At 42.2% G+C, this 22785-nt stretch overlaps 1 protein-coding gene across 1 annotated transcript; it reads right to left on the reverse strand.

Moving 5' to 3' along the window:
• Positions 1–411: 411 nt before the first annotated feature.
• HORMAD1 (HORMA domain containing 1) lies at positions 412–20342 on the reverse strand. The gene is made up of 13 exons (XM_048508468.1): positions 20203–20342; positions 18303–18447; positions 17617–17680; positions 17002–17038; positions 16852–16872; positions 16722–16748; positions 14661–14728; positions 13156–13307; positions 9722–9963; positions 9489–9552; positions 8396–8472; positions 6478–6561; positions 412–1522 (listed from the first exon to the last, which is right to left on the reverse strand). The coding sequence occupies exons 1-13, from the start codon at positions 20233–20235 to the stop codon at positions 1442–1444; spliced, it is 1095 nt and encodes a 364-aa protein (XP_048364425.1). The 5' UTR covers positions 20236–20342; the 3' UTR covers positions 412–1441.
• Positions 20343–22785: the final 2443 nt, after the last annotated feature.

Here is a 22785-nt window from a genome sequence, read left to right on the forward strand (position 1 = left end):
TATAAGAATGAAATAATGTTACAAATAAGTGAGAAATTACTTTATCTGTTATGAAATTGCTTTAAGGAAGACTACTGTGTTAGGGCTGGAAGCCTCCATGTATAGAACTGATTCTGAGAGAGACCTGTTCCTGTTGAGGAATAAAATGAAAAATGACAATGGGTCCAGAAGCACCTCTTTCTCCTGCTGTTCCCAGAGTAATTTTCCACCCATATATTACCCACTTATAGATTTAAATCCCAATAACCTGCGGTCGTGCCTACTTCTAAGCCATTTCAGGACTTCCACAAACAGAATTTTTGAAATCTATGCGGTTAATACAGATTTGGAGTGGACCAAAAATGCATCCAGTGGGGAGGGAGGAAATCAACACATGCATTTAAAACAAATTGCCTGAAAAGTGGTGACTTGTTCAAATTGTAAATGTTTTATTGCGGCTGTAAAACTGGAAGGTCTCAAACAGAAAGCACCTGCATTTGCAGAGCTCTATAAACATTTCATTGCAAATCAATAAGTTCTTAAGTCAAAATAATACTTCCATTATGTTTCCGGAATTATACAGGAAAATTGTTAACTTTTTTTTTTTTGCTCCAAATAAAGAAAACCAAGACAATCAGAGTTTTACGAATTAGTCTGAGGAATGTACATTGTGCCTCAGTACTATTGAAATCAGTGCAACTGGAGAGTTGCGATTTCCAGTTCATCAGGATGTAGGTGTAATTAATTTATCTGCATTGGACCCTTGCTTAGAATCCACTGGCTATTCTGCCCCCACCCACCCCCATTTTCAGTTCTGTCAGTTAGCAGCCATTAGTGAAAATTGAGAGAGTGGTCAAATAATCCTAAGTTTCTTCCAGCAGCAAGGAAAAGCCAGGATATAAAATTTAAGATACAATCTTTTCTAAATTCACTTCTTGGACATGCCGTTCTACTAAAAATGTGGCTTTTATGTTCCAATCAGTCACTGGGTGGCTTTGAAGTAAGGTGACATAGTTTGTTCTCAGCAATGAAGGCGCCCAGGGCTGATTGAAAGGTAATGCTGGGTATGCAAGTGGAATTTAATCACATGGCACCCGTGTGCCTGGTGTCACGTACAATTGACCCCCAGCTTGGATGTACTGTGTGTGTAGCGGCTGAGGGCAACAATGAGGCAGATCCAAGCAGCAGTTAATTTACAGCAGCTTACTTCCCCCCCAGACAGGCTGATATAAATGAAACCTGGGTCTTCCTTGATTTGAGTTTTGCAGGCCTCTGAATTCAAAGTCTGTAATTTTGAAAGACACCGAGGAATATTTGAGAACCTTACCCAGGAGTTTAAAATAATTATTCTTTTCAAATAATTATTCAAAATAATTATTCTTTTCAAAATGTCAAAAGAGTTGTCACAGTTTGACAAAACATTCTAGAACAAAGTGGAAACAACACATCAAGAAGCTACCATCTAAAACTGCTCCTTGGGTTCACTAAATCTTCTCCGCTTAGGACCTGAATCTTGACTAGAAGAGAGTTCAAAATGATAGACCTAATAAAATAAAGACAACAAAATCAGACAGTTACAGAGCCCCCCACACAACGCACAACCCCTTGTATCGATCAACCTGTTGCTGCTAATAATAGAACAAAAGAACAGAGCAACATCCGTGCTGTTCTGATGCAATGACACTGGGTAACCATTCATCTATGGTGCTGTGCCACTCGGCCAGACCATGCAGGCCCTAGGTACTCTAATGGAGCAGTTATAAATCACTGGTTCCCAAAATGTGAGGCAGGCATGATCCCATGGAGATACGCGCAGTTGTCAGGAGAGGCATAAACCCTGCCTTCACACTCTGCCCCATCCATTCCCCCCACCCCGCCCCGCCATCTCAGATGTAAGCTCTGAAGCTGCGAGGCCAAATCACTTCTGGAAGCTTGTGCAGAATCATCCTATTTATCATAGGATTTTGACTGGCAGGGGGAATTGCTATCGCTGGGACCTAATTAAAGTATGGTTAGAACTAGCATGCTTCAGGTAAGCAGGGAGAGCAGCGATCTATTTTCCATTGATTGATTTGTCTCCAGACCTAGAACCATAGAGAGTGTAAGCTTACTATGCGTGCCACTTGGGGTGACTCAGACATATATTTGCAACGTTAGGTGTAGTTCTTCATTTAAGTGAAATTTGCCAGCAGAACAATCTGGGAATTTCTGACTTAGATGGACAGCTGATCTTTCCTTTCAAGGGAAAGAGGTGCCTCTGTGGCATAAACGTCCCAGTTAAAACTTTTGGAACTTGACTGTTTGACGGAGAAGTACAAAAAAAGGTTATGTGCTGTCAGCTACTTGAGAATATAAAGTTGGATTCAAATTAAATATTTACATGAAGTTAACTTCAGTAATGTTATTAGAATTGCTTCAGCACACTGGTGGAGGATAGAATTATTTATTAAAACTGAAGGATTCTGTGTACCCCCCCCCCCCCCCCCGCAGGAAACAAAAGTTTGCTCCCCGCCTCCCAGGTGAATGGTGGGGATTACCCAGAAAGATGTCCTAGCTCAGAGAGAGAAAGAAAACAAAATCCTTAGGCAAAATGAAGCATTCAGCCAGTCCTTTCTCCATGGTGGCAAAGGGAGAACTGAGGGAGGAGAGCTCTCCATGCCTCCATCAAGTGACCTGTTGGGCAGGTAATTAGCCTGCTTGCAGTTCTGGAGGAGAGTTGGGAGAGCACTCCAAATGCTCTGAAGCTTTTAGAAGCCTTCTGGTCAGTTCTCCGTGGCTGGTCTGTACTTGCACAGCCCTATGCAAGACCGCGCTGAAGACACAATGATGAGCTGGCATCATCAAATATCTGCCAAAGGGGGCTTAAATATCTTAAATACTTATATCCCTCAAAATTTTGTTGGTTTCTAAGGTGCAACCAGACTCAAATCTAGCTGTCCTGCTGCAAACTAACATAGGCTGAAATAGCCACAATCCAGAGAACAATTTTGTCTGCCTAAGAGTCACTGAAATACACAACGACAAATTGGGTATAGTGTGCACACAAGATACAACCAGAAAAAAGTCACTATGTGCAAGCTATGAAAATAAGCAAAAAGTTGATAACATTTTTTTCCTAATAAAAAATAGAAATGAAATAGAAGGATCCAAATCCTATGTGAAAATTTTCTCCCAAAACCCTAATTTCACACCATCTTTGTGTAAACAGCAAAAAAATGTCCAGAGGGTGCAATGTGCAGACAAGCTCCCTGTTGTAAGCCCGTTTCATGGAAATCTTGTCCACTTCATCAGTGATAGAATTCAGTTTTTTCCATGGTATTCTGGGATCACTATCATATTATATGCCATAAAATGCTGGAACCAATTTCATTGATGTGACCCTTCCAGCTGGGCTAGGAGGAGAGCATCTATTTCAGTGGTGGCGAACCTATGGCACGCGTGCCAGAGGTGGCACTCAGAGCCCTCTCTGTGGGCACGCGCGCACAGAGTTCGTCATCTAGGGGGAGCGGAAAATCACACACCCCCACACACACACATATCTAGGCTGGCCTTGCTTCTGAGTAAACTCTCCTAGGGTCGTGATTCACCCATTCAAAGCATTGCACAGCTGCTTCACCAAGCGTACTCTGGAGTAACGTGCGCCTTGGAGCAAACTGTTTTTTCTAAACTAAAACCTCAGTATTCAGGTTAAATTGCCATGTTGGCACTTTGCAATAAATAAGTGGGTTTTGGGTTGCAATTTGGGCACTCGGTCTTGAAAAGGTTCGCCATCACTGATCTATTTGTATTGGTCTGTGACTCTACAGATGATCTAATTACCTGGACTGTAATACTACGTACTTCAAAAAGCAGGGAGAAAATGTTGTTAACTTCTCTGAGAACTATATAAGATGCAAGCTGAGCTCCCCCTCCCCTTTCCAGCCCAAGAGTTTTTGGCCCTTGATCCTTGGCCTGTGGCCTTGGATGAGCCAGACAAGCAGATCCAGGACGACCCCAAGATGTAGTTTATTATATTTTTTGTCTTTTATTTAAATTGCATTTTTGTTTTGGGCTTCCATTTGAGAAAAAAAAGCAGGATAGAAATGACCTGAATAAATAGATACATAGAATTCTAAAGTTGCACCCCAAAAAGTTATATTAACAAGGGGTGTGTGTGTGAAAATGCCTGTTTCTTTCTGGGAAAGATAGTGTATGAACTTACTGGCTTGACTGATCCCAAGCTGCGCTTCTTCTGTATTTCTTTAGGACACTTAGCCGCTAACTGGTTTTTGCTGTTTTCCAAACCACCCTGTATAGAGACAGAGGAATTATTAGCTCTAGAAGAGAAGTCTGCAGATAGCTATTAAGAAGCACCTGTTTCTTTCTGGGAAAGACAGTGTATGAACTTACTGGCCATCCTGATCCCAAGCTGCGCCTCTTCTGCATCTCTTCAGGACACTTTGCTGCTAACTGGTTTTTGCTGTTTTCCAAATCACCCTGTATAGAGACAGAGGAACCTGTTAGCTCTAGAGGAGAGGTCTGCAGATAGCTATTAAGAAGCACACTGTGCATCCGTAGGCTGTTTGTCTTCCTCATCGTGTGTTAAAAATTAATGAAGGCGTCTTAAGAGTGGCGACAGTAAGGGCAAGCCTTACTTTTGTCATGACGACCTATGATTTACGTTCACCACTATAAATTCTGAAGGGCATTTCCTAAGTTGCTGATTCCACTGGAACCATCCTCATAATGCTTACAGGTGAAAATGTATCTGTCAGTAAAGGAACCAGGAACACACCATTTGAACAACAACTTGTTTTTGTACCGACTCAGTAGAACACTATAAAGGGAAGAAACTGTTACGGCGGTAAGAGAACATTGCCATCTTCAGGTTGGGAAACTTCTGGAGACTTTAGTGTGGATCCTAGGGAAGGTGGAGTTTTGGGAAGGGGAGGGACAGGATCTCAGTGGGTTATAATGCCACACAGTTCACACTCCAAAGCGGCAATTTCCTCTAGGGAAACTGATCTCTGTAGTATGGACATCAGTCATAACTCCAGGAAATCTCCAGCCCCCACCTGGTGATTGGTAACCCTACAATAGGGTGATGGTCTGATGATGCTCCCCTGGAATATAAATACTGAGGTTCCTGTGTTGCCATGTGTGAATGCTGCAACCCTGACTGAATTTTGCCTTGTAAATTTGTTGTTTGATCATAGACCAAATTATCTGATGGGGATCTAAAAGCTTTAACTGACAAAAAACAAACAAAGAGCAGCTTTGCTTACAAAAAGAAAAACCTAACCCTCAGAGTGATACATAGTAGCTTACTCACAATAGGGCTAATTTTTTTAACTTGGCCTATGTTAAAAGCACCCTGAAGTGGTGGCTCAGGTTAGCATGATCTCATCACATCTCAGCTGCTAAGCAGGGTTGGCCCTGGTAAGTATTTGGTTGGGAGACCACCAAGGAAGTCGAGGGTTGCTGTGCAGAGGAAGGCAATGGCAAACCACCTCTGTATATATCTTGCCTTCTTGAAAGCCGTACAGCAGTAATGGCGAACCTATGGCACAGGTGCCAGAGGTGGCACTTGGAGCCCTCTCTGTGGGCACGCGCACACAGAGTTCCTCATGTGGGGGGCGGAAAATCACACAAATACACCCCCCACACACATCTAGGCTGGCCTGGGTCCCTGAGCACGATATGCACACACTGCGGTGAGCAGGGAGGACTCGGCTGGCGAGCCTGGTGCCTGTGCTCCGGGTGGCTGCTGCCCGGGGGAGGGGGGGGGGGCGCAGAGGAAGCAGAGATGCTAGAGAGGCACAGAGCAATGCACGTGGGACTTGCTGGAGGCTAGAGCAGACTGGCCTCTGCTTGAGCGGGTGGGGCGGAAGAAGAGGGAGCCAACCGTTTTTTTCTAAACTAAAACCTCAGCATTCAGGTTGCCGAGTTGGCACTTTGCGATAAATAAGTGGGGTTTGGGTTGCAATTTGGGCACTCGGTCTCAAAAAGGTTTGCCATCACTTCCCTACAGGGTCACCATATATCAGCTATGATTTGGTGGCACTTTACACACACGTTAAAAGCTGACCACGGCTAACAGTACACTTTAAAAACAGGTAAATGACCCTAAGAACGAGAATTTGTGTAGTTTCCAACTACACTGGACATAAAAGGAAACAGACATTATCTGATCTGGCCAGTAGAGGCTTCAGTATTAAATACAGGCCCATCAGGGTACTGTGATTCTGAGGGGCAGAATGATGGGTTAGGAATCCAAGTTCCAATTCTCATTCCAATGTGCAATTCAGTGATTTTGGATCTGCTGTGAGAATCACTGAGAAAAGGATCGTATGGCATTTGAACTTCAGAAAGTGTTCTAGAAATTAATAATAATAATTTTAAAATTGAGGTAACTTTAGTCCCATATGCTGAGAAGGTCTGAAAATCTGGATGCATTTGACCTTGTTCTGATCTTTGAACAAAATGTTTTACTTGATCGTTTAAAAATAAGACACTAACTTCATTGCGTTGAAATATCCTTCCACTTCGAGTCCTGCCCTCAGATACTTCTAGTTGTGAAGTACTGTTTACTAGACGTTCTACCTAAAAATAGTCAAACAGATTGCTCAGTAAAAAAATATTTATTCAACTGCATACCTAAACATAGAAGTTTATTTTCCCTTTCTTTTCTCTGAGCCCATCTTCCCCCAGCTTTGAAATTAAATCATCAGATAAACTGGTGAGGGATTTAAATATCTTCAGATAACTTGTATATCCTTCATGCTATTGTTTAAACCTTTCCTAGTACATTTTGTATAGGTAAAAGTTCACTGTTGTGTTGTTGTTTTTTTACAGAGCGAGTGGTTTTTTTAAAGTTTAAAAACTGCTCTAGCAAGGAAAGCTATGAACAGCACTTATTTTGAAGTCTGTGAAAGCATGAGTCTCCTTTTTCAACTTTAAAAAAACTTTACAAAAACAAAGCAAGGAATGGACTTTATTTTTAGAAGTGTACCAGGAAAGCTTCAAATGACAGCACAAAGATACATGACCTGTCAATAGGTATTCAAAAACATAAAATATTAAAACAATTAGAAATAAAATAATAAAAGACGCAAAATGAGTAAAACACATTGGTCACTAAAACAAGGCAGTTACCAAATGACCAGCCAACAGGGAATCCTAAGAAGAATAAACCCTTTTAAATCCAAGGTTTTCACAGTGGAATCAACTGGCTGTGGTGTATTTTCTGGGCTGTGTGGCTGTGGTCTGGTAGTTTTCTTTCTCTGAAGATGCCAGTGATAAGATGTGGATGAAACATTAGGAATAAAACCTACCAGACTGCAACCACACAGCCTAGAAAACCCACCACAGGCTTCTATATCCATTGCAGTCAAAGGGCTCAGAAGCATAGCATTGCATAGCATTGCATTGCACTGCCAAACCACCCCACACTGTTACATAAATAATTTAAGAGAATACACACAACATACTTTGTTTGACGCCTAAAATATATCAAAGATGTCACTCGGGAAATCTCTCTCAGCTGTGGTTTTTCTAAATGGGGTGGAACATCCAGATTCATATCCAGTAGCCCCTTAGAGACCAGCAAAGTTTTTAGAGGTATGAGCTTTCGAGAGTCAAAGCTCTGCTCGTTAGATATGAGTAGGGATTCCTAGTTATATCTGACAAAAAAAGTTTTGACTCTCGAAAGCTCATACCTCTGAAAACCTTGTTGGTCTCTATGGTGCTACTGGACTTGAATCCAGCTGTTCTATTGCAGGCCAAAATGGCTAACCTGCTGAAAATGTCTGATCAGTGTGCCTGCACACTAAAGCGTATACCAAGAATAAAACAGTGTTGATCTCAAAAGTGCCACTGGGCTCAAACTCTGGTTTCTGCTGCTTCAGACCAACATGGCTATCTACCTGAACCTACCACCGGAAAATATCTTAAATGGGGTGAAATCACCAAACAGGCTCTCTTTTTCATGGCCATTAGCCCTACCTCTGCACATAGGGGCCTCCAACGAACATCTCAACAGCGGGCCAGGTTTATATGGGAATTTCTGCTGCCAACTATGTCCTTACCCCAAGCAGCCCTGAAAAGATATTGGCTGTTTCCATTGACCACGGCTGAGTGAACTTACAAAGTGGCTCCACTGAATGCACCCTGTGATTTATACACAAACCAACAGTAAACAATCACCTCGTTACCAGGGCAATAGGGCTAAGACAAATTAAATGTCTGAATTTTTCTTTATCTTTGAAACAGGTTTAAACTAAACTAAACTGAATGGAGCATTAGTATATGATCATAATGCAAGTATTCTTTGGCAAATTGTCATGTTACGCTGCCAGCCAGAAAACTGACAAATCGAGAAAACTCTGATAAGAAACGTAAAAAGGAATGTTAGAAGAAAAAAAATCCAGCTTTATACCTGAGAACTATCGATAGACAAATTCTGGCTTTCTTCTATTTTCATAATGTTATCTTCTTCACATCTTAAATTCAGTTCTGTGAATGTTGAATGATTTTTTTAAAAAAAATCTTTTTTTATCATTGATCTAACAACAGTTTATATTTCTGGACTTAAGTTACAAGTTCTTATATATTTTTTAATGGAGTTAATTGATATACTGATACATAAGGAAGGCCCTAGTCCTCTTTGTTCTAGAAGAAGAAGAGTTTGGATTTATACCTGCCCTTCTCTCCTGTAAGTAGTCTCAAGGTGACTTATAACCTTTTCCCTTTTCATCCTTCACAACAGACACCTTGTGAGACAGGTGGGGCTGAGGGGGTTCCAAAGAACTGTCATTAGCCCAGGGCCACCCAACAGGCTTCAAGTGGAGGAGTGGGGAATCAAACCTGGTTCAGATTAGAGTCCACCTGCTCTTAACCACTACAGCACACTGGCTCTCCTAGATAGGCTTCACATAGGATTTGTAGGCAGTTGCCAAGGAACACATTAGGGTTGCCATCCTCCAGCTGGGTCTGGAGATCTCCCAGTCTTTCAACTGATCTCTAGACGAGACATCAGTTCCCCTGGACAAAATGGCAGCCTTGGCCAGTGGACTCTATGGCAGTATACCTGTCAAGACCTCTCCCTTCCCAAAACTCTTCCCACCCCCACCCCCAATATTCAAGTATTTCCCAAGCCAGAGTGGGAACCCTAGAATGCATAAATTATTCCTGCGCTTCTCAATTTTATTTTAATGCAATGTTTGTCAGCAAAATGGATCATAAGAGATTTTCACAGGACTAGAATCCACCCTGTTTTACTTTTCAGCCATTTTTTAAACTTCCATAATCTTTCTGTAGAGGGGAAAAGTTCTTCTTGAATCATGTGATTTAAAAAGACTTTGGCCATTTATTTTAGCCTTGTGTGCAATCATAAAATCCTAACAAGGAATCAAAAAGTGCTAAGAAAGCTTCACAGTGACAGAAACAACTTCATAAGGCTAAGTGGATATGGGAAAAGGGTGGTGACCGTTGCATACTAACATAAAATCAGTTTTATACAGCTTTTCTACCTCTGATGTGCAAAGCCTCTTCATTTTTCTGCTCCCTCGTTTTATTTTCTATAATAAAATCCTCCTGTGCAAAGAACACAAACAAGGACAACTGCAGCACAGCTGAATGTTTTGTTAAGACTTTTTATAGATGGGTAATGAAAACAATGATCTTTGAAAGCTTCAGCTCGCAAAATGTAGTAATAACCATTTCATAAATCAAAATAAAATATACATAAAATCTAAATCCTTACATCTGTTTTCAGGGCCGGTCCATCAAATCGCTGTGCTTTTGGAGGTACCAACAAATCACTTGACTTTAGTATGGCCCTGTCAACATGCTCCATCCGGTCCTTCTCTGTTGTCATTTTAACTTTCAGCGTATGAAAAGGTGTGGGGACCTCACCCATATTTAGATATACAGGCTCCCCTTCAAATACCATCTCTTCACAATCACCTTCTTTGAAACCAGGTGGCTGATAGTCAGACGGGGTAACTGGAAAGAAAAGTTGATTTTCAAAGTATTTTGCGTAGTAGGAAATTTTTGTTTCATTTTGTGTGTCCTAACCAGGTACCATCCAGTTGCTTACAATTTACGGCAACCCTATAAAGGAATGACCTCAAAAAATGTCTTGTCATTAACATGAAGGCTCTGATCTTGCAAACTGAAGGCCGGGCTTCCCTTTATGGAGTCATGGATCTCCTGTATCTTCCTCTTTTTCGGCTGCCTTCACCTTTCCCTGGCATTATTGTCTTTTCCAGTAAGTCTTGGGGTTTCATTTGATGTGACCAAAATACAAAAGCCTCAGTTCAGCCATTTTACCTTCTAGAGGGAATTCAGTCTTGATCTGAGCTAGAATCATACAGCTGGAAGTTACCATACAGGCCATCCAGTCCAACCCCCTGTGCAATACAAGACTAGCCTTAAGCATCCCTGGAACCCATATTTTTCATTAGCTATATTTGACATGTTTGTTTTAAACACTGGTGGGTTTCTCAGCTACAGGTACTTCTGGAGGCGACTGATTATCTAGATCAATCTGCCTTCCTTCCTAGAGATGGCTAGGATTGTCAGCCTTTAGATGGTGCCTGGAGATCCCCCAGAATTACACTTTATCTCCCGACTACAGATATCAATTCCCTTGAACAAAATGGCTGCATTACAGTTCACTGAGACCCCACCCCTCCTCAAACTCTGCCCTCTCCAGGATCATATCCCGACACAGAAGTGGCAACCCTATGGCACTGAAAGTGCCTTGATTGTCCTGACTCCTGACGGAAGGTCCTGTCTTCTAACAAGGCAATTATGCCCCTGTTGCCTGTGCTCAATCTCTCAGTGCCTTTTTAATACCAAAAGCTATGGTATCTTGCTGGGCCATCTGGTGGTGAGGGGCCCTAGACGTATTGTTCTGCAGTGGCTCTGATTTCTGTTTATTTATTTATTCATTCATTCGATTTAATTCCCTGCTCTCCCCACCAAAGCTGGCTCCGAGCAGCTTCCAATAGATATAATTACAATTGACAAAAAATATTATTTAAATAATAAAACATCAAAAACAAGAGAATAGTAATGTATAAAACAGTTCGCCTATGGCACTAAACATGTGGGGGGGGGGAGGCTTCAGATGGTGATGCTAAAGGGTTTTTTGTTCTGCCCATTGTCTTAGTTTTATGGGGACCTTCTGAGTTCCTTTTTGTCCCCCGTGTTATTTAATATCTGCATGAAATCACCAAGAGAAAGTAAACTGCCATTTATATTCAGGCAATAAGAGTCCCATCTGATTCCAGGGAGGCAGTGAATGTATTTATAAGTGGCGCCCGGAGGCAACAGGGTGGATAATAGACTGAAATTTAATCCAGATAAAAATGTGAACTGGATGCAAAGCTGACACAGGAATAGATGTGTAGCCTGTACTGGATGCAGTTGTGATCCTCCTGACAGAGCAGGTTTGCAGTCTTTTCTTGGATAAATACACCAACTGCTGTCATTCTTGGACCCACTTGACCTGGTCATGTTCACACACGCTGTGGTAACAACCACGAATGCTCCTATGTGCTTTACATGGGACAGCCTTTGAAAAAGGTCTGGAACCTTCCAGTGACAAAGCCTTCTGCCAGCCGCCAGAATGTGACTTGGCACTGCCTGCAGTGAATACGTGACCACCAATTTTTACCAACCACACTGGCTTTCAGTATTATTTCATTATATTATTTATAGTCCACCTTTCTCACAGGGGCTCAAAGCAGTTTACATATAGTGAGTCAACACAATCAACAAAACAGGACATTCAATGAATAACAAGTTAGAATTGTAGAACCGACCCGAAATCTAAGACATAGAACTGTGGCACAGCATAAGTAGTGACAGATTTAGTGGTGCAAAAATTCTATAACAGAATCCTACTTGCAGTAAGCTGTACACAGTAGTATAGACCAGAGTCGTTAATCATTTATCCCAGTGAGTTCGTAAACTATTCTGTACAGTGCAACCCTATCACAGGTGCAAAAAGGCCCTCTAGAATAATTTGGGTTTACAGTTTTTGAAAAGCCAGGAGAGGGAGAGCCTTCCTGACCTCCTCGGGCAGGCCGCTCCATAAGGTGGAAAGAAAGGATATGTGCAAGCAGTTGTTGATTTTTCCCATTTACACGCTGGCACCCGCAGGAGCACCTGCTCCTATCAGCAAAGCTGTTGTGGAAGAGGACAGGGGGAGAGGTGGCTATGCGGATAAGAGGGACCAATGAAGGGCTTTGTATGTGATAGCCAATACCTTAAACTGAACCCAGTAACAAATGGGCAGCCAATGGAGCATCTGCAGAATGGGAGTAATATGCATGCTCTGTCTAGCTCCCAAATATTTCTGTTCGTATGTGTGTCATGAGTGCCATCAATTCCCTTCTGACCTGTGGCGACTGTATGAATCAATGTCCTCTGAAATGTCATATATTTCTAGCTGAAGTATATTTCTGGGCTCCACTCAAAATGCTGTTTTGACTATTACAGCCTTAAGGATTTCGGTAAGCACAACCTGAGGGAATGCCTGTACCAATATGCCTCAACCCTTGGTCTGAGATTAGTTGGGGAGGGAGGCCTGTTGCAGGAAGCCCCCTCCCACTATCACAGGTATGCTAAGCAGGGATTTGAATGACTGTCTCCTGGGCTACAAGCCCCAATTTTTAGACCACTCTGCCCCAGGGTCTTCAAATCCTCTTCACCCCAGGAGACATTTAGAAACATAATTGTTCCAGAAAACTTTTGAGTAAAACTGAGGTTTCACACCAAGGCTTTAACTACATTTGTTTTATACTCTCCTGGCTTTTAACTGTTGTTGGACTTTATGATTAGTGAGATGGTGGAAAGGGCTGACAAGTCGCATTCATCTTATGGCAACCCTGTAAGGTTTTTATGGTGACAGACTTCAGGAGTGGTTTACCATGGTCTGCCTCTGCGTAGCAACCCTTGATTTCCTTGGTAGCCTCCTATTTACCAACTAACCAGGGCTGACCATGGTTAGGTTGTGAGACCTGACAAGGTCAGGCTAGCCTGGGCCGTCCAGGTCAGGGCATGGCTGCTTTAGGATGATGGTAGATTTTATTCGGCTTTGCCTGAGAGACACACTAAGCACACTCTGCCCAGAAAGGTGGCATCTAAAATCAATAAATGAAACAGAATTAAGATCTGAAACGATACCTTCATCGTAATAGAAGAGTTTCATTGTTAGGCAGACATTGTCGGGCAGAGGACCCAAGTTTTGCATCAGAACATAAATCTTCCGTAGCAGCAGGATGCTTGCTTTCTTGGTATCTGCACAGGTGATGCTGGAATTGTCCCCGTGGTGTTTACTAGAAAAGCACAAAACATCCATTGATAACAACACACAGCAACAGCAGCTGCTTCCTCAGTGGTGGAAATGGGGTTGCCAACAACCTGGAGGGGGAAAATGCTGGTCCTTTAATGTAGGCTTAATGTGCAGAAATATGTAGTTAAAGATATTCCTGGAATGAAGGCAAATAGCATCCCATGAAGCCACTATTAAGGGGGAAGAACACATTTTGCACTAGGTTGTTGGCAACCCTAGGTAGAACCTGTCACACCCACCCCTGCAAGCTCTGTCCACTGACTTTAGCCTGGTTCTATCCAGGCAACCTCCTCCTATTTGTGCCGCGGATCATTACCATCTTCTATTGGAAAACATTATTGGTTGCCCCACAGACCACCAAGATGGCCTCTTTTTTGCCATCAAATCACAGCTGACTTATGGTGACCCAGTAGGCATTTCAAAGCAAGAGATGTTAGAGGTGGTTTGCCACTGCCTGCCTTTGTGGTGCAACCCTGCTATTTCTTGGAGGTCTCCTACCAAAATACTAGCCAGGGCTGACCCTGCTTAGCTTCTGAGATCTGACAAGATCAAGCTAGCCCAAGGCTATTCAGGACAGGGCTACATAAACAAAAAAGGAAATTCTGTTTGTCAAGCTTCAGGGAAGGGTTGGGGCAACTGTAAACACACCAACAGAAGAAGTGCAGAAAAGGAGGTACTGCCTTTCCAGGTACAAACCTCAGCAATAGAGTTTTATTTAATCAGGTGTTCCTGCTATGTCCTGAGACATATCCCAAGACAAAAAAAACCCCACAACCTAACATTTTCAAAGGCTTTCACAGCTAGACTCAAATGGGGGTTGTGGTTTTCACTGTGCCACAGAGAGAAATACATCTTATCGTGACATGCCTCTGACGGTGCCAGCCATAGATACGGGTGAAACGTCAGAAGCAAAAACTACCTGACCATGGCGACACAACTCGGAAAACCTACAACACGCAGCACTGACATTTGCTAAGAAAGAGCTTCCTCGATATTTAAAAGTATTTAAATAGACAAACTTTGGAAGGGAAAATCAATATGTTTTTATGGGGGTATGTCAGATTCTTAAGTATCTGCAAAAATATCTGATAGTATTTTCTCTGCTATTTCGCCTTCTGTTAAAATGCAGCTAGAGACTAGTTCACGGTGTTCCTGAACATATGTTACATAGCACAAAAAGAAGACTAATAATGTTTCCTTGGTGATCAAGGCTGTGTTAACATTCCATTCCTGGAAGCAAAGAACACATTTTTAGTTTCATTATTATTAGAACAGGCCACTAGAGAAATGTCTCCTAAAACTGCAGAGTGAAGGGAGAAAAACACGAGGAGAATACCTTACAAAATCCATCTCTGGTCCTTTGTCGGTGTATTTGAACTTAAACTGGTAGCATTCTGTAATTGTCTAAATACAAAACACAGTCACAGTAGTCACATAACTAACATGAACGTTAGGAAATTCCAAAGAATGCAAGATCCAGTTTTATTTTGCCATGTCCAGGAAATAGTATTGATGACATATTCTTTTTAATGGGGAGGTAGGTTGCTGTGTATCCATCCTGCTGAGCCTGTTGTATCAGGGGAAGGCCCCTTATGCTGGGAGAAAGAGCACTGCTGTGAGAAGAACGGACACAAAACCCAAACCTGTGTATTAAAACGATGGAGCAGACTGAATGAGCAATAGAGACAGTTACTATTGCAAGTACTATGTTGAGACTTCATGGACAGCCAGTCCTGGATGACAGCTACCAGTCACCCAAGCGGAGATTTAGACCTCAAGCTGCCCACTTCTGAACCATTCACTTGAGCGACAAAGAAGCACCACTTTTGCATTCCTTTCCACACTGGGCCTTTCCCCACTCGCTTCCATCCCCCCTATGCCGCGCGCTGCTCTCAGCGTGGGGCATCCCAGGCGCGCGCCCAGGTGTCCCCACGACCCCGCGCTCTGTGCGGGGTCGTCAAAAGGCACCGTTCAGAAGAGCCTCTGGGATGCCGCGCGCTGAGGGGCGCGACAACAGCAGCTTCGGGGCGGCTGCGCTGTCGCCGCCCCTCTCAGTGGGGAGCGCCGAGGGACCCCGCGCTACTCTCCTCGAGTAGCACGGGGCTTAAGGGAAGTGGGGAAAGGGCCACTGAGAACAGAACCTTTGATAAACTGCAGGGAGCAACCCCGTGCAAATAGAAGCACACAAAACCCTGGAGGGGAGCACTGATCTATTGGATCTGAGTACTCAACTGGTGCATGGATACGGTGCTAATGTCACTAGCCCCCACCTCCATTCACTATACACATCTGAAACACGTATAGTTCAACCAACATTAACTGGAATATATTTCAGCACTGTTTTATTCAATTTTATTCTTGGTATAAGCTTTCACATGCATGGACACGAAAGCTTATACTAAGAATAAAACTTTGTCGCTCTTAAAGGTACCACTAGACGGAAACGTTTTTCTACTCATAATTAAAGTTAGTCGAATCATTCACTCCATGTAAACTGCAGAGAAAGGAGAGGAAATAAAACATGTAAGCTGCAACTCTACAAAATTAATATTCTTTTTATATTATCAGATCATACAGATATGTGGTGACACCTTGTGGCTGGTTACTTTATGTCAAAGAACACACATCTGGGACAACTATGAAGACCATTGGTTTTCTTGATACCAAATAAAGAAAGGAACAAGAAGTTGATAGAATACACTGATCCAGAGTGGTGTAGTGGTTAACAGCGATGGACTCTAATCTGGAGAACCAGGTTTGATTCCCCCACTCCTCCACGTGAGCAGCAGACTCTTATCTGGTGAACCAGGTATGTTTCCCCACTCTAACACATGAAGCTTGGGCCTTAGGCCAGTCCTTTCTGAACTCTCTCAGCCCCACATACCTCATAAGGTGTCTGTTGTGGAGAGAGGAAGGAGTTTATAAGCCACTTTGAGACTCGTTACAGTTGAGAAAAGTGTGGTATAGATCCAAACTCTTCTTCTTCTTACCCATTAAGATTTATTTTTTACCAGGAATTAACAAAGTCATGGTGTTCTCATGGAGTTCATGGTTTCAGGAAGCAGAACTACAATACAGTGTTAGAGGAAGATCGGAAATATGAACACAACTTAATGCATGTGTATTTGACCCATAAATATATATTATTTCTTCCACTGAATGGTTCTTTGACAGTAGCCAAAACCAGGCTCACTACAAAGATGTAAGCATCCCCATTTATGTGTCGAATTTAGCAAAGAGAGCCAAAAGGGAACCAGGAAATTACAGGCCAATTTGCCTAACACCTTTCCCAGGAAAATCAGTAGAAACTGTACTCAAAGATAGATTAGGCACATCAAGAAATAATACAAGAATGTGCAGTTAAAAATCTGTGACTGCAACATTATCTTAAATATACCTGAGGATCCTCCGGATTGGTGTAGACCTACATTTAAAGATAAGTAATAATTAGGACAACTCACAGTAAAATATAGCAGAATCACTTCTGATTTATTTTTATATGTCAACATGTTCTTTAGAAAACTTACTGCTAGGACGATCAACCTGAGCTGATTAAAATAAAAAGAACAAAAAGCATAATTAAAAATTAAAGGTATTTTCATTGTCTTTAACAAATATAACCCCAGCTCAGTCTATGCACATAACAGCTCGTAATATTTTTTAAAAAACCAACTTACATATCTTTTCTGCAGTGCGTCATAGCATCCTAACATCCTATAAAGAGAAAACAATATTGCTACCTCATGGAAATTTCTGTACTGTTTATAAACAGAATGATTATTGTTAACAACAACAATAAATAAATATTATTTATCATATTTAAGGCCAAGGAGAATGTGGCCCTGGCATCTTGTATACTTAATGTGTCATGTGAATATTTATGTTATGCTTCGGTTCTTTCTGGTGGTTCCAGACTTCTAAAATCTTAATGCATTAGTTACTAAATGTCCCATTTTGTTGATTGTACTGACTCACTATGTGGAATCTGCTTTTGAGTTCCTGTGAGAAAGCCAGGCTATTAATAATGTAAGTAAATAAATAAATAAAATTATTTTTATGGACTCGGCAATTGCGTTCACATTTACTTGGAATGAAATACTGGATTGAAATGCCGGATTGAATAAACAAATATAAATTGCTTTTTATTTCAGGATGCATGTGATTGTGACCTCCAAGTATAGTTCTCAGACCACTGACCATTAACTGCTCTTGCCATATTGACGTATACATAAGGCTATCAACCAACATCTAATGAGGCTCGATCCACCATTTATAAATGACAATGTACATACCATTTCACTAGCTGACTAGAGCTTGGACAGTTTTTGTCCTCCCTTAGTATTTTCACACAGAGGTCTTAAAAGACACAAACAAAACAAGATCAGTTTTGGAAACCAAATCTACCACATGGAATACAATTATAAAAAGCAATTGCTTTCCTGTTTTTTTACAGTGCAGAAAGGAATAATGTTTTGCTCATCAAAACAATTTGATTTAAAACATTAAAGTTTTAGTGCAGCTAAATCAAAACTTTATGCACAGATACTTTAAAAAAAATCATTTTGTGGTATCTTTTAAAAGATTTAGGGTTGCCAGCTCGAGATTGGGAAATTCGTGGTTATTTGGGGGAAGATCCTAGGAAGGGCAGGGACAGAGCAGGGTATAAAGCCGCATAGCCTGCCCTCCAAGGCAGTCATTTTCTAGGGGGAAACGGATCCTTATTATCTGGAGATTAGTCTGGAGATCTTTGGGAGATCTCTAGGCCCCACCTGGAGGTTGGGAACTTTGAAGGGTCTGACCACAGCTTTATCAATCACATTATAGAGACATCTCTATGAAGTGAGCTGTAATTGACAAATGCTTAAATTAAAAAAAATGTTAGTAAAAGTGCTGGAAGGTTCCAGTTACTTTTTGCTGTGGTAGCCTAAAGTCATCCTTCTAGAATTATATAGTGTATTTGAAAAGGAGAACACATTACCATCCAGATATCTTGTTCCATAGGCACCTTCTGGAAAGATCCCTCTCAGATAAGTAATGCAGGATACAGCTATTGCCAGCAGTCTTTTCACTAATACCAGGGATTGCTGCTCAGTTGATATCTTGTTAGGGAATATCACTGCACTCTAAAATGCAAAGAAGAAATCATTCATCTTCCTGGAAAAGAGGTCGTTTATGGCAGCTTTAAAAAAAAATTAGCTTGATATGTTCTTGCATTAATAAAACTAAGGTAATTCAAACAATGATGGAACATTCATGGTGACTTAGGTTGAATTTATATGTGAACAGAAACCAAAAGTCAGACTTCTGATGTTGAAAAATAGTCTATTTGTGAAATCAGGACTGATGGCTATACAATAGCTTTAGCGTCATTGGCTTTAATTTAAAATAATGTTCCTAGTCCTCATGGGGCCTCACAATGAAAAATGGGATGGGAATGGGATGGAATAAACAAAAAGTGGCATGTCCAAATTCAAACTCGAACTCTAAGCTTTGCAAGGGTTTGGTTTATTTTTCTGTTTGAGACCAGCAATTTCAGAAAATGAACTACATTGAATATTATAGAATATGTGCAAATTGCCCACAAAGGTTGAAATCCTGAGAAAACTTTTCCTGGAAATAAGTCCCACAGAATAAAGTTGGCCTACTCTTGCGTGACTTACAGAAGGAAGCCACTGGTATCTTGAGCCAGCTCCAAGCTGCTAAACCAGGAGCAAACAACCCCTAGGAACTGTAGCCAGCCAGGGGACCAAGGGATGTACCATCATGGAATGGCTTCCACCCAAGTTGGAGCAACAGCAGTGGAGGAGGACCAGCCTTACCCCCATCTGAGAGAAAGGCTGACAAATGTAGCACCTTCCCTTGCCATTCCTCCTTGCCTTTTTAGTTTGCAAGCCTGTCTCTCTTGATGGATGACAGAAGTTTTGGGAGACAATGGTCTGAAAAGCGAGATATGAATATATTGAACAGTCACAGACCAGGAAAGGGATTTGGGCATCTTAGTTGATAGTTCCATGGGAATGTCAACTCAATGCATGGCAGCTGTGAAAAAGGCAAACTCTATGCTGGGGATCATTAGGAAAGGAGTTGATAATAAAACTGCAAGGATTGTCATGCCCTTATATAAAGTCGTGGTGCGACCGCACTTGGAGTACTGTGTTCAGTTCTGGTCGCCACATCTCAAAAAGGATATCAAAGAGATAGAAAAAGTGCAGAGAAGGGGAACGAGGATGATTCAAGGATTGGAGCACCTTCCTTATGAGGAGAGGCTGCAGCGTTTGGGACTCTTTAGTTTGGAGAGGAGACATTTGAGGGGGGATATGATTGAAGTCTATAAAATTATGCATGGGGTAGAAAATGTTGACAGTGAATGCCCCCTGGTTCTAGTATTGTGAGAAAGAGAGAAAAATTTCTCTCTTTCTCACAATACTAGAACCAGGGGGCATTCATTGAAAATGCTGGGGGGAAGAATTAGGACTAATAAAAGGAAACACTTCTTCACGCAACGTGTGATTGGTGTTTGGAATATGCTGCCACAGGAGGTGGTGATGGCCACTAACCTGGATAGCTTTAAAAAGGGCTTGGACAGATTTATGGAGGAGAAGTCGATCTATGGCTACCAATCTTGATCCTCCTTGATCTCAGATTGCAAATGCCTTAGCAGACCAGGTGCTCAGGAGCAGCAGCAGGCCATTGCTTTCACATCCTGCATGTGAGCTCCCAAAGGCACCTGGTGGGCCACTGCGAGTAGCAGAGTGCTGGACTAGATGGACTCTGGTCTGATCCAGCAGGCTAGTTCTTATGTTCTTATGAACAGAATGGCCACAAAATCCCATAAAATCTGAGCGCAAGCATAATAACCACAAGGAGCAGACCCCTACCAAAGAGGTTCGTTGCTTCTGTGCCACTGCCATGTTGTCACCTTTTTCTAATGTGTTACTTCTGTGAACAAAACAGTTGCATTAGTACATACTGAACTCCGGAGACAAATTCCTTCTACATGGAAATTATTTTTTTAACAATCTGATTATATAAACGAGAAACTGCATCACGCAAACTACATAAATAGGTCAATTTTCCAAGCACTGTCCAATATTTTGGGAAGCAACCCCTGTACCCTAAAACAGTGTCTCAAGATGTACTTGAAATCTGTGGGCGAACATTTTCATGCCTACCAATAAGCATTATTTTGTGCCTTACAAGTCCCTCTGCACAGTTTATTTATTTATTATTACATTATATTTTTATACCGCCCTCCCCTGGAGGGCTCAGTTAAAAGTATAGCTGCTGGGATCATTTGAAAAGTTGGCAATCTTATTATTAGATTGGCTCAGTTAAAAGTATAGCTGCTGGGATCATTTGAAAAGTTGGCAATCATTATTAGATTGGCTTGCCATCCTCCAGGTGGGGTCTGGAGATCTCCTGAAATTAAAACTTATCTCAGGCTACAGAGCAACTCCTCTGGAAGAAACATGGAGTATAGGAGAAAGACGTTTCCCAGACGCTGAAGAAGAGTTGGATTTATAACCCACCCCCCTTTCTCTCCTATAGGAGACTCAAAGGGGCTTACAAACTCCTTACCCTTCCCCTCCCCACAACAAACACCCTGTGACATAAATCTCCAGGAATTTCCCAGTCGAGTTGGCAACCCCAGGAAAAGAAACTGAAGAGAAATTTGGGGTTACTGTGACAGAAAAGCCTGAAGAAAGTGCAATTCTGCCAGATAACTAGGAATTTATTTATTAGATTTATTCTCTGCCCTTTACTAGTCTCAGAGTGGTTACAAAGAAAAAGCCATACTAAAATCCCATACAACAAGAAAAAAACAAACCCATAAATAAATAAAATAAACAGCCTGACTAACCCCCTGAACGCTAACAGTTTCTGATTCTGGCCTTTTGTGGAAGAATGGAACAAGAAAGGGGGCCAAATGGAGAAACGTCCTCTTTCCAGGTCCACCTTTTTTTACAATACATGGAAAGCGTTAGCCACGTTTTAAAAAAAACGCGTTTGTCATTATTTCCACACAGAATCTCTACTTTTCTCCCTCAGGGTCGATCCCATGTATTTTCCCAATTCAGCCTCCCCTCAGCGAGCGCCTCTTCCCCTCCCCCCATCGCCTCCCTCTTTTCCCGCCTTTTTCCCCACTCAACGGCCGCTCTTTTCTCCGCCCTTCTTTCCTCTCAACTGCCGCTCGTGTCGCCCCTCCCCCCCCCCCGTGCGGTTTTCGCTGCTCTTTTTCGCGCCTTTTCTCCACCGTTCCCTTTGCAGCCTTTTCTATGGCAAAGGCTGGACTGGACGGTGTTTGCAAAAACCAGTCTCCTTTTACTATGCCTCTTCCCAGGGATTTCATCCCCCCCTTTTTTTGGCGTTAGAGGCTGAGTGCCTGACAGGAAGAAATTTGGCAGGTGAAGCTTAAAAGGGAGGAGATGCTCCCCTGTCGAATTTCTGCTTGGCAGAGAGCTTCATTTCACACAGCTGCTGCTGTTTCAAGGGGTGAAAGCCTTTTCCTCCTAGCAGGGGTAGGGAACCTGCGGCTCTCCAGATGTTCAGGAACTACAATTCCCATCAGCCTCTGTCAGCATGGCCAATTGGCCATGCTGGTAGGGGCTGATGGGAATTGTAGTTCCTGAACATCTGGAGAGCCGCAGATTCCCTACCCTTGTAAGCTTTTGCATGGGCACACTGGTTGGTGGAAACTGGGCTTTCCCCTATGCAAAACATCTTCATGGCATGCACTTTCACCATGCCAGCTTTCACCCAACATCTGACCACAACTATTCTCCCTGCTTTGAGTTTGAGTCAGTTTTGTAGTTATTTGACATCTCTTTCTGCATGTTGAATCATATGATTTAAAATACTGAGGCCGTTATTTTTAGTCCGGAATGCAATCATAGAATCCTAACAACAAGGAATTTAAAAACTGTCGTAACCTGCCCCGAGCCCTTTGGGATAGGGCGGGATTAAAATGCAAATAAATAAATAAATAAATATGGTCTCTTGTGAGACTTTATACTTGGCACAGGAGTTTGCCTAAATCGGGTCGCCGTTTGCACAAACCAGAGCTCACCGCTGATTCCTGTGCGGCTTTCCTCAGTTCGTGCCATTATGGTCTGGTTTGGGGTAGAGGGGCAAAGGTTTCTCCACAGACATTGTTGAAGGACAAGGAATATTAATCTAAAAATTAGGGATTTAAAGTATGCTGCTGGTATGGGGTGGGAAAGAAGTTTGCTTATACAACCATTTGTAAAGAGTGAGGGAAAGAAATGGACACGCTTCCTTTCTAAATTAGGCACCAGGGCTGCATCCAAAATTCAGAGTAGTGGTTAGGATAGGGAGGACTAGTGGTTAGAAAGCTGGACTAGGATCCATGCTCGCTCTATGGAAGCTCCCTGGGAGATTTCGGACCAGTCACGCACTCTCAGCCTAACCTTCCTCACTGAGTTTTTGTGAGGATAAAATGG

Source organism: Sphaerodactylus townsendi, linkage group LG01 (assembly GCF_021028975.2).
Source record: "Sphaerodactylus townsendi isolate TG3544 linkage group LG01, MPM_Stown_v2.3, whole genome shotgun sequence".
NCBI lineage: Eukaryota > Metazoa > Chordata > Lepidosauria > Squamata > Sphaerodactylidae > Sphaerodactylus > Sphaerodactylus townsendi.

What these genes read in the sequence shown, in the direction of transcription:
- HORMAD1 (XM_048508468.1), bottom strand. Translation starts at nt 20,235, where the DNA reads ATGGCAGTGGCACAGAAGCAACGAACCTCTTTG. An exon ending in CCAATCCGGAGGATCCTCAG is followed by an intron (nt 14,729 to 16,721) that starts GTATATTTAAGA and finishes TTTTGTATTTAG; the next exon opens with ACAATTACAGAATGCTACCA. An exon ending in ACTCTTCTATTACGATGAAG is followed by an intron (nt 9,964 to 13,155) that starts GTATCGTTTCAG and finishes TTTTCTTTCCAG; the next exon opens with TTACCCCGTCTGACTATCAG.